A 12,483-nucleotide genomic window follows, 5' to 3' on the forward strand; every position below is an offset into this window, starting at 1 on the left:
CAAACAAGACTCAATAGCAGAAATAGTTCTCTGGCATTAGCAGAGAGCATTTGGTCTCTTATTCGTGGGTGCAACTCTGCTGCTAAACCCACAAATGCAATTTCCTTACAATTGTGGCACCAAAAAACAGGTGGTTGCTTTTCTTGCCAAGAAAAGTTAGTACAACAAAAGAAATGAAATGTACTAAGTTTATATGTATGTTTATATCATGCTTATTTATGATAGCAGCAAATAGCCAGAGTACTTAAAAAAAACAAAAAAACCCCCCAAAAGAAATAAATAAAAAGTACTCTGAAAGTTTTTAGTGATGTACTTGCACAAAGAAAGGTTCCTGTATCATAATATGTTTATATAGTCCATTTTACAATGATGCTAACTCACATTTTGGCAATTGTTTTTGGCTGTTGTTACACTGGAGCTGCCAAGTTGACTGATAGAAAAAAGCTACAGTGTTTTTCAGTGTTAAGATTGAGTGTAAACATTTACAAGCAATCCAAGTCAAGCTGGTATTAATGAATGTATCTCGATTTATCTACTATGTTTCTCCAATATCTGTTTTCAAACATAAAAAAACTGATAAAAGCTAAGGATCTGTGGTAGAATGGACCAAATGGACAGAAGTCATGCAATAGTCTGCGTAAAGCTGAATTAGCATTACTTGCACACTTGTGCATAGAAGCAAGGTTTAGATTTATTAATTACATTTACAGCTTATTTAACTTGTTACTGGGACCAGCTCATTTGATTTTAAATCACTTCATACCAAAGTAATAATGAAATTATATTTCACACATCAAACATTATTTGAAAGTAGTGACTGGCTGACTCATGACAGGTCAAGGGAGCAGTGTACAGAAGAAAGAGTGGTGACATTATCATGGACTGGGAATCTGTGTCAGTCCACACTGTGGCTTCTTTTTCAATTCACACCTCCTCTTCAAGCACGCTTGCGATGACTTGCCATGTTATAGTAAGTGTATATATGATAATGATAATGTTGGGGAAAAAAAATAGAAAAATGATGATGACAGTAGAGAGAAAGGCCTTACTCTGGGTACACAGTCCATCTGTGCAGTTCTCAGTGGCCTCACTGTTCCCTTCGCACATTTTGCCTCGGTGTCTGGGTATTGGGGAGTTGCATTCCCGAGTTCGCTGCCTCTCACACTGACTGCTGCACACTGTCCACTGGCTCCACTCATTCCAGCCTCCATCAACTACAATATAGGGATGTAGATATCACAGAAGGGTTAGCACAAAGGCAAAACAGAAAGACAAAGACTGGCACCATCCCACATCAGTGATTGACGGTAAAAACTTTCAGTGCAATCACCAGTGACAAGTTACAATGTACTTTGATTAATATTAAGATTAGATGTCTTAAGTGATTTCAATAAATGGTATATTTCAAATTAATGGCATATAATGTGCATCCTAATTAACTTTAATAAATAATACATATATAATATAAACAGTGCACTCGTGCCATTTTGGTAGGAGTTTAATTGGTTCACAATAAAAACCTTGTTAAGAAGTGAAGGGTTTCAGTCTATGCTAGGGGGCTATTTCTTTGAAACGGTAAGAGTCAAATAATGCAGTAACATTAATGGAATCAAAATGAGGCTGCATAATAAAATTGTTCCTGGAGTTCCTGAAACAGCCTAATTATCATTAGAAAAAAGACAGGGAAAAACATTGTTATACACGCTCAATCAAAGGACTTCTAAATACTGAAGAACTCAAGGGACTTTCATAGAGTACTTTTTGAGACAGTTCACAGTTTATGCAGGCTTATGATGCTTTAAACTGATTTTCTTTCTTTACACATTAAAACCACTTACACCTAAACTTTAAAATTGATCATCTTATTACACTCCAATGTTCTGTTGTCTCCCCAAAGAGGCAACAGCACTCCCTTGGCAGGGCAATGTACCGCACAACAGCAAAAAAAATCTGTTCTGAATCAGCCAGTAGAATACAACAAGCCCACAGTAAGATGAGCATTTGCAAATTTAAATTAAGAGGTCACAATAATAAATACAGATACAGCTTTAGATTTTTATAGGTTTTTATTAAAGTGTGGTATAATAATATAGCATAATAGGTTTCTTGCCATAGCACCATTAGATAATGTTGGGAATACTTTATGACACTATTTTAATAGTCTCAGGTAGAGGAGCAGCAGCAGAAAACAGCTGCTTATTCTACATATTTTTAGAATTCTTCTTCATTCTAATTACTTACTAGTTACTCTTAGCATCTAGTTACTGGGCCACTGAGGGCATGTGTCCTTAACTGACAAATCAATGTGTATTACCAGAAAGCTAGGATTTCACTTGGGACATATTATCAATACTGTATTTATTAAAATGCAGATTCAATTTTTTGTTTATTTGTCTGAAAAAAGGGGCAAACGGATTGATTCAGTCCTATTTGTTGAGGACTCACTACTATGTTCCAGGCCAAATTGCCAACCAACTTTCCTAAAAATATGTTTCTGAAGAAATAAGCTAAATAAGCTACATTCTCAATGACATTGTTTGGTTAAAAAAAGTGTCTTAAATACATTTGACAATACTAAACAATATTTGCCATTTATGCGTTGGTTTATTAGTTATATTGATGATCATGTCTTCCCACGTCATGTCTTTGCTATGTATGTGTGGCCTGGGGGGTGTCCAATTTCACTGCAGGTGTAAACATTGTATGTGACAAATGAAAGGCTCAATCGATTGATTGATTACTTCTTATTTTTGATTAATATTTCTTTTTTTCAGAAAGTAGAGTCCATGCTATGGACTTTTTGAGGTCTCTGCTCAGTAAAATAAATGATAATAGATAAATATAGTCTGCTATAAAGAAAATAGGAAGTGACACATCCCTCGCCTGCCATCAAGCTCATCTTCTCTCTCATTTGGAAAGAAAGCATATTGAACAAAATGTCCATCTTCCTTTAAGATAAAGACTAATTTTCCCTTTGGTAAAACACATACACAAATTTAAAAATGTACATGTTTCTACAGCAAGCTCAACTAAACACATGGATTCAGTATGATTCACAAATACAAGTGCTGGTCTGTTGGTACAGCTTGAGAGAGACACTTTCTCCCCATTAACCCCAAGGCCTGTTTATATAATGGAGTTTCATGCAAGGCTATGAAACCAAGGCAGCCTGGTGCATGCTAATAGATGGGATTCTTCCACCATGCTCTGTCATCTGATCAAGGAGGGCCTCATCATGCTTAGCTTAACAAATACAGGGAGACCATATGGCGCCTGAAGATTTTTTGGCAGCAGCGGCGATACCCATAATACAGTCTTGTGGGCGATGAAGAAGGTAATTTTCCTTTGTGAAGTTCCACAGGCCCTACCTACACACTGCAATTGTTTGTGGGTTTTTCTCACCTACTTGTAATGCAAACAAGGTGTTTGTATGTTGGGGAGAGAACGCTGAGTGCTTCTGAGTTTGACCACAAACACTAGTCATTGTTTGCGTATTGTTTCCCCTATGACTTCTTGCTCTGATTCTGTTGAATGAGCTCATTTGCCAACTGGTAAACAATAGAGAGAGTTTGACAAACTGTAGCACTTGCAACATTTTGGCTTCATAACTTGCCCTTTCTGGTAATTTTATGTTGTTTTTCGGCAATGTCTAGTTTCTTAAATTGGCTACATATAAATTCTCATTCATTTTGTTTTGGTGATATTTTTAGAGCATGCGTGTCCCTTTCTTTTTCAGTTTTACCAGATCTTCTGGTTGAACTTAATTACAAACACAACACAACATTTTCTTTCATTGAAACAGTTCTGTGTTTATCAGAAGCAAGCAACTTTTGATGTTTTTATGAACCGGCAGTAGATTTAGCTTCTATCATATTACATAAACAGACAATATATAATACATTGATGTATAAATATTTTGTGTTCAGTAACTTGGATTCTAAACCCTGCAGTGGCAGCAGACTTTCAAAGCACGTTTGAAGAGAGATCATTTCTTAAATTTATTTTATTTTACAGCCAGGGAAAACAGTGGCTGGAATAACCAAAATGACTGTGACTGTTTGAATTTCTGATCTCATTGCCTTAGAAATGATTGCTTTAAAGACATAGACCAGGTCTATGACCACTCGTCTAAAAAACGGGATAAGAGGGAGTCAGTAGACTATGATGTAGTTGCTGAAGGATTGCAACTTGTGCAAAATGACATGGCACTCAGTAAACGTACTTTTAAATAGAAATTTAACCAGAATGCAACCAGCTGAGATGACTCCCCTACTGTAGAGACAATCACTGACGAGTTGGGCTCATTAGAAAAGTACAGATTGATTGCAGTGTGTTGGCAGTCTTTCTGTCTTTTTAAATTAACAACTAACCAGGCAACCTTCGTGATTAGTTTGCAATCAAAGGTGGTTGTCGAGAGGCCGAGGGTGCTGCAAGCCCAACCACTGGTGACAGTAAAAACTTTCAGTGCAATCGACGGGAAACAACAAATTTTGACTACTTGTAGTGAGGTTGCTGTCCTATTTTTACTCTAGTGTGTGAGCCATTAGGTACACCACCATAGTGAAAGTACCAAAGTATTAGCATCACTGGTTCACTTTGCAAATTTTTTATAATACAGAGGAAAAAGAGAGAAAAAGGCATGTATGTAACACTGTCTGACATTTAAGAAATTACAGTCACTGCTTGTGCCCGTTACAAGATAAGCTCACAAATTGCTGGTTTTCTGCTTAGTCAATGACGGATGTGAAAATTATACTCATGCAACATTACACTTGTCTGGGCCAAGAAGTGATGTGTCAGACATCTTCTGCTAAATAATACAGTAATGTCCTAAGTGTTTACTTTGTTAGCAGCAAGTACTTAATGTTCCCTAATATTGGCTAACTATGAAAACTTGCAGGACACACCAAACCAAATGAGACCCAGGAGTGATAAAAAGATGCAAGGAGATATTCTAATGACTTAGAAATGTATCTTGGAACTTAGAACTAAAATAATGATTTATATTTCTTTGAAATGATAAGGTTTGTCTTTAATTTGCCAAAAGTCACTGGCAAAAAGGGATTTTACTTTGATTTCATGTTATAGTAATTTTTGTGGAAGAATTCAGCAGTTTACAGCTGAATTTGTTGTGTGTCTCTTTGCCTCACATGACTAGTGTCTTTTCTAACTTGGAGAGGCTTTTTGAGTTGTCCTTGCTGGGCCACAGCTTCCCAGGTACAATGCTCAGAGCCTTCTGGTATTACAGCCATCTCCACAGTGCAGTTGGGGTCTGTCTTTGGGATTTTATTACCAGATCAACTTTTCTTCAGAGGAGAGCCTAGGGGATCCAGATACTCTCTATTCACACCATGTAACCACACATGTGTGTCTTTTTGGCTGGGTGTACATGTGCATTATTTCTAGGATTGTGATGTTTGGCACTTTGTCCCATCAGATAATGTTCTGGATGCACTGGAGGTAGCACGTGTTATTTGTTTTTATCCAGTGCAGAACATTTCAGGACCCTCTGGTTTAGAGGAAGTGCATGGATAGAATAATTAGGCAGAGGCACTGGTATGAAGAGAATGGGAGAGTTAATTCCAGTTTGTATTGTATATGTATTGTTATTGGGGTTTTTTGGACTTCTTTCAAGTTTCAGCAGCCATATTGTTAACATGGTTAGCATTATAAGCTTACCTTTTTCAGGTAACTTATGGTAATGTAGGGAAGTTTTATATTGTTATTTAGCTGTTTTTTATTTTAATTTTACACTTCCAAAATAAACATCAGAAATTATAAGACAGGTTTTCCTTAAAGAAAATGCATGACTGCATATACTGCTCCAAAAGATATATAATGGTGATTACAGATTGACAAGGTACAACACAAACTCTATGGGAAGGGGTAGCCAGGACGTCAGGTCAGAGGGGAGATACTGTCATCCCCACCCTCAGAGAATGGGTAAACAAGCACCAAGAAAAATAACACCAGCTACTGATTGATGGAGATGTCACTCAATACTGCAAAACCAGATTGACCAACCTTTGCACCACCTGGACTGACTACGAGAAGAAAGCCTGTGACTCAGTGCCTAACACATTGATCCTAGAATGCTTTGAACAATAGGTTAACAAGACTTGACAGGTCATCATCAGGAATTTCATAGGGATGTGGTGAACAACACTTAGAGGCCAACTTCAAGCCAGGTCACTATCAAGTGTGGGATTTAACAAGGAGATGTTCTGTCCACACTGTTGTGTATATACCTGAACCCTTCAGATCATTAACAATACTGGCTACTATATGGCATGTACGATAGTGGGTGATATTGAAAAACCCTACCAATGACTGGACAAATTTGGACTAAGAGAAAACACATAGGTGGTAATTATGGCAACCCAAGAACAAACTCTAAGTACAAGATCATTAGACGCTGGCTCTACCTCCCCAGATGCAGACTGTGCAAAGATGTCCCTGAGACAATACAATACGTAATAGTAGGGACACCATAACCAAGTGGCCGGCATAGTGTATTAGAACATCTGTGCAGAGTATGGGGGGCTAGAAGTCCTGAGATCAAAATGGGATATAGCTTGGGCAATATCGTGTGGGAATTCCAGATACAGATGGACAAAATGGTGATGGCTGACAATGTACTGGTAGACAAGCAGATGAAGAAGGCCGTAGTGATAGATATTGTTAAACCAAGTGATAGTAACATCAGGAAAAAGGAATACAAGAAGCTTGAGAAATACCAAGTGCTGGGAGAGGAGCTAGACAATATATGGAGGGTGAAAGCAACAGCTGTCCAAGTAGTAATCGTAGCACCCGAGGCTGTGACCCCCAAACTGGGTAAGTGACTCCAGCACATTCCTGGAATGCCATGCGAGATTTCTGTTTGTTGTTAAGTGTTTAAAAACAATAACGTTTTTATCATCTGACTATGACACTGTGGTATAATAAAGATATTAAACAAGGATAAATTAACCATACATGCCTGTGCCATACACGAGCAATGTGAAAGCAGCATCCACTCTGAGTTTGTGCACTGCAGTGCAGAATTTCTATTAACTTAACTTTAAAAAGCTGTTTTTTCCAAATGGAAACAGGGGCTCCATTTCTGTGTATTTTCTCTTCTCTTTGCAATCTACCTTGGCTGTCTGCCTCATCATGCTGCAGCAACTATCCTTGTGCATTCAGAACATCATTGAGGTAATGATCTGGGGTGCCCTGTCAAAACTGGACGCACTTGTCAATCAGCAGCTCAAGACAGGTTCGCAGGGTCTTCTGCTTCACTCAAGTCTGTTTTTTCTACACAAAGACTAGGTTCAACCCTGATAAAAGGGCAAAATGCACTTCTGTACCTGGCCCACATACAACTTCAACCATCATGTCGGGGCTCCAGGCCATGGTAGCGGCACAGGCCTGCTTATCTCTGCTGAGGAGGGAGATTTTCTTTCCTCCATTTTTGAACTTAATTATTTTTCCCCGTAAACAGCATGCTGTTAAAACAACCCACCGTTCTCTCCATCTCTTAAAGGCTGCATTTAAGGCTGACAGCTTTAATTGGTAGCAAGAGGCAGGAAGTTGGAAACTTCAAAACACACACATCAGCCATTGTCCAAAAAGCCCAATTTCTGTTTCATCCTGCAAGGCAGGAAAGCCAGAAAGCCAACTCTGAAAGCCAGACCTTAAAAAACTGAGGCAGAGCCACTATTATTGATTAGTAACACCATCAAGTGTTTTTTTCTCCTGCACTAAAATGCGAAGTTTTACTTGAACTTTGATCTGATCAGTGTGGCTGGGACAGAGAACAGTGGTTTGAAAAAAGTCTGCTTGCATACTACAGTGGGGCAAAAAAGTATTTAGTCAGCCACCGATTGTGCAAGTTCCCCCACTTAAAATGATGACAGAGGTCAGTAATTTGCACCAGAGGTACACTTCAACTGTGAGAGACAGAATGTGAAAAAAAAATCCATGAATTCACATGGTAGGATTTGTAAAGAATTTATTCGTAAATTAGGGTGGAAAATAAGTATTTGGTCACCTCAAACAAGGAAAATCTCTGGCTCTCACAGACCTGTAACGTCTTCTGTAAGAAGCTTTTCTGTCCCCCACTCGTTACCTGTATGAATGGCACCTGTTTGAACTCATCATCTGTATAAAAGACACCTGTCCACAGCCTCAAACAGTCAGACTCCAAACTCCGCCATGGCCAAGACCAAAGAGCTTTCGAAGGACACCAGGAAAAGTATTGTAGACCTGCACCAGACTGGGAAGAGTGAATCTACAATAGGCAAGCAGCTTGGTGTGAAAAAATCAACTGTGGGAGCAATCATCAGAAAATGGAAGACATACAAGACCACCGATAATCTCCCTCGATCTGGGGCTCCACGCAAGATCTCATCCCGTGGGGTCAAAATGATCATGAGAACGGTGAGCAAAGATCCCAGAACCACACGGGGGGACCTGGTGAATGACCTGCAGAGAGCTGGGACCAAAGTAACAAAGGTCACCATCAGTAACACACTACAACGGCAGGGAATCAAATCCCGCAGTGCCAGACGTGTTCCGCTGCTGAAGCCAGTGCATGTCCAGGCCCGTCTGAAGTTTGCCAGAGAGCACATGGATGATACAGCAGAGGATTGGGAGAATGTCATGTGGTCAGATGAAAACAAAGTAGAACTTGTTGGTATAAACTCAACTCGTCGTGTTTGGAGGAAGAAGAATACTGAGTTGCATCCCAAGAACACCATACCTACTGTGAAGCATGGGGGTGGAAACATCATGCTATGGGGCTGTTTTTCTGCCAAGGGGACAGGACGACTGATCCGTGTTAAGGACAGAATGAATGGGGCCATGTATCGTGAGATTTTGAGCCAAAACCTCCTTCCATCAGTGAGAACTTTGAAGATGAAACGAGGCTGGGTCTCCCAACATGACAATGATCCAAAACACACCGCCCGGGCAACAAAGGAGTGGCTCCGTAAGAAGCATTTGAAAGTCCTGGAGTGGCCTAGCCAGTCTCCAGACCTCAACCCCATAGAAAATGTGTGGCAGGAGTTGAAAGTCCGTGTTGCTCGGCGACAGCCCCAAAACATCACTGCTCTCGAGAAGATCTGCATGGAGGAAAGGGCCAAAATACCAGCTACTGTGTGTGCAAACCTGGTAAAGACCTATAGTAAACGTTTGACCTCTGTTATTGCCAACAAAGGTTATGTTACAAAGTATTGAGTTGTATTTTTGTTATTGACCAAATACTTATTTTCCACCCTGATTTATGAATAAATTCTTTACAAATCCTACCATGTGGATTCATGGATTTTTTTTCCACATTCTGTCTCTCACAGTTGAAGTGTACCTCTGGTGCAAATTACTGACCTCTGTCATCATTTTAGGTGGGGGAACTTGCACAATCGATGGCTGACTAAATACTTTTTTGCCCCACTGTATGTACTGATAGTTTTAGGATATTGCAAAAATGAAAAAAAAATGTATTGGGACAGAATAACTATGTCTCTTGGATATTAAATAATATGGTCATTGGGCAATTGGAGTGCAGAATTAAGCTACTTCTTCTATAGATGTAGCTTAATTTGATTAATTAGTTGAGTGTTAGCCCTGGTGAGACAGTGACATGACAAAAATGGTACCATTTGTTGTGCCTTGTGTCTTTTTCATTGCACTCTCGGATTTATTTCTATCCGCCTCAACTGCTGAAAGCCATTGATGGTAATGATGGGATCCAGAGTGTTTACACATAGCCTTGTCTGTGAGAAACACATAACACCTCATTCACTAGAACTGTTACTTTATTTTCCAGCAAGAAAGAGACATATGACTTAAATCCCCTCCGCTGGGCATGTTGCAGGGCAAACTGTAGCTCCGCTGAAAGAAGAGGTAATAACCTGGCAGAACATATCCAGTAATGCAATAGCTCAAAAAAGTCACCAGCAATAAATTGCACGCTATTTTCAAATAGCAAAAAGTTAATATAGAATCTTTCTAAGATCAGAACAGCTTAAAGTGCAGAAATTGAAAAGGTGACAACATACATATAAGAATTTAGTTATTGTTATGGATCAGAATGTATCATTTAAAATCTGTTTTGTTCCAACTTTTCATTATGCAGCCAAGCCCTGCTGTTTCAAACTGAAAATGACTGTTTACTAAATACAAGCAAATGAACCTGATTCAGGATGTCAGAATGCCGGATTATCTACAAAACACGAAGCAAGAAGCATGGAATTATGTAGTAAATAAAGAATTGATAAATAACTCAATATATCTAAATATATCTTATAGTTTTGATTCCTGAAAATAACCACCGTTTGCTCAGGTGTTGTCAGGGTTCAGTTGTGAAATTTCTTGCCTTCTTAGTGGGGTTGAGAATATCGGTTGTTTTCTGCGGAAGTCAGGTTAGTTAGTACACAGCTGACAACCCTATTGGACAGCTGTTAGAAATCAAATTATGGCAAGAACCAATCAGCTGAGTGAAGAGAAACGACAGTCCATCAATACTGTAAGAACTGACAGTCAGTCAATCCGGAAAATTGCTAAAACTTTGAATGTGTCCTCAAGTGCAGTCACAAAAACCATCCGGGGCTACGATTAAACTGTCTCACATGAGGACCGCCCCAGGAAAGGAAGACCAACAGTCACCTTTGCTGCTGAGGATGAATACATTTGAGTCACCAGCCTCAGAAGTTAACAGCACCTCAGATTAGAGAATAGAGAAATGTCACACAGGGTTCCAGTAGCAGACACATCCCTACACCAACTGTTCTGAGGAGACTGTGTGAATCAGGCCTTTATGGTCAAACTACTAAGGAAAAGCAACAAGCAGAAGAGATTTGTTTGGGCCAAGAAACACAAGGACTGGACATTAAACCAGTGGAAATCTGTGCTTTAGTCTGACAAGTCCAAATTTGAAATCTCTGGTTCCACCTGCAGTGACTTTGTGCGACGCAGAAAAGGTGAACGGATGTTCTCTACATGCATGGTTGCCACAATGAAGAATGAGGTGTGATGTTGTCGGGGTGCTTTGCTTGTGACACTGTTGGGGAATTTTTCCCAATTGAAGGCACACTGAACCAGCATGGCTACCACAGCATCCTGCGACGACATGCCATCCCATCTGGTTTTGCGTTTACCATCATTTATTTTTCAACAGGACAATGACCCCAAACACATCTCCAGGCTGTGTAAGGGCAATTTGGCCAAGAAGGAGAGTGATGGAGTGCCTCCACAGTCACCTGACCAAAACCCAATGGAAATGGTTTGGGATGAGATGGACCTCAGAGTGAAGCCAAAAGGGCCAACAAGTGCTCAGCATCTCTGGGTACGCCTTCAAGATTGTATGGAGACTTATAGATTTTGTTTAAAAAAAGACAGAGTACTACAGGTGAATCACTGCAGAAGCCATAAAAAGACCATCATCAAAGTAAACAGCATTCATTTCTTTCTCCCTTTTCTTTCCCCCAGTCAAGTCTGTCCCGTATTCAGCAAGTGAAAATAAAATAAACAATAAAAGGTGAATCAAATGGACCATTACGGCAAGGCTGGGATGGTCAATTTGGTAAAGTAAATCCGTTGGGCATCTTTCTTCGCCTTTAGACAATAATTCTGATGGCAAAAGAGCCAAACGGGACAGGCAAAAAAAAAAAAAAAAAGTAAACAGCATTCATAGGAATCTACCGTAGCAGATTATTTTTTCATTACTTTTAAAAACTGACAGCACTGTGCTGATGATATTATGGCATTTCATCTGTCCTTCTGGCCAGGTCACTTTGGTTTCTCTTTGCGCTATGTCAAATACTTTGATGAAAGGTTTCTGATTATACTTTCAAATTCAAATTCAAATTCAAATTTTATTTGTCACGTACACAGTCATACACAGTACGATATGTAGTGAAATGCTTGGACAACTGCTCGTGACCTAAAGAAAACAAAAAAGGAAAAGGCTATGAATAAGATAGGAAATAAATATGAAAAATTAAAAAGGGTAAATTTAACTAGGAAGGAATAGAATATAAATTAAGGTTAAAAATTTATAATTTGTGCCGTTAATAGCATTTCATTACATATCCCAGATTAAAAACAACTAATTGGTTTTTCCCTCAACTTATTTTACAAACTAATGAGTATTCATCTGGACTAATTCTCTCTGCTTGACTTCTGCCCCTTCTCCTTCTTCTTCCAATGTTTGATCCTTCTCTGGTGTTGCCATTAAACTGGACCAAACTTTCGGTCTCCATCTGTCCATCTGAAGCTTCCCAGACAAAACTCTCATGGCATATACTTGTAACTGAATTACCTTTTTTTTTCTGTTCACGTGTGAAAATGAATGTGATGATGTGCGAAACTGCTGCTAAAACGGCTTTAAGTGATAAATTTATTCTGAAATCTATTCATATCTGTCTTCTCTGATTTTCAAGAACATTTTCCTGCATAAGTTATTAGTCTGGCATCTTCCAAGCCAACCCTAAATGTATATTTCCA

General features: G+C 39.2%; 1 protein-coding gene across 2 annotated transcripts in view; it reads right to left on the minus strand.

Annotated features, from left to right (window-relative positions):
* Positions 1-12,483, minus strand: part of unc5db (unc-5 netrin receptor Db) — a 296,820-nt gene that overhangs the window by 103,134 nt on the left and 181,203 nt on the right. For both annotated transcript variants that reach the window (XM_026187286.2, XM_026187285.2), the window contains exon 7: positions 1,050-1,214. In XM_026187286.2, coding sequence (XP_026043071.1) covers positions 1,050-1,214 — 165 coding nt within the window. The remainder of the gene's footprint in view (positions 1-1,049; positions 1,215-12,483) is intronic.

Source organism: Astatotilapia calliptera, chromosome 12 (assembly GCF_964374335.1).
Source record: "Astatotilapia calliptera chromosome 12, fAstCal68.1, whole genome shotgun sequence".
NCBI lineage: Eukaryota > Metazoa > Chordata > Actinopteri > Cichliformes > Cichlidae > Astatotilapia > Astatotilapia calliptera.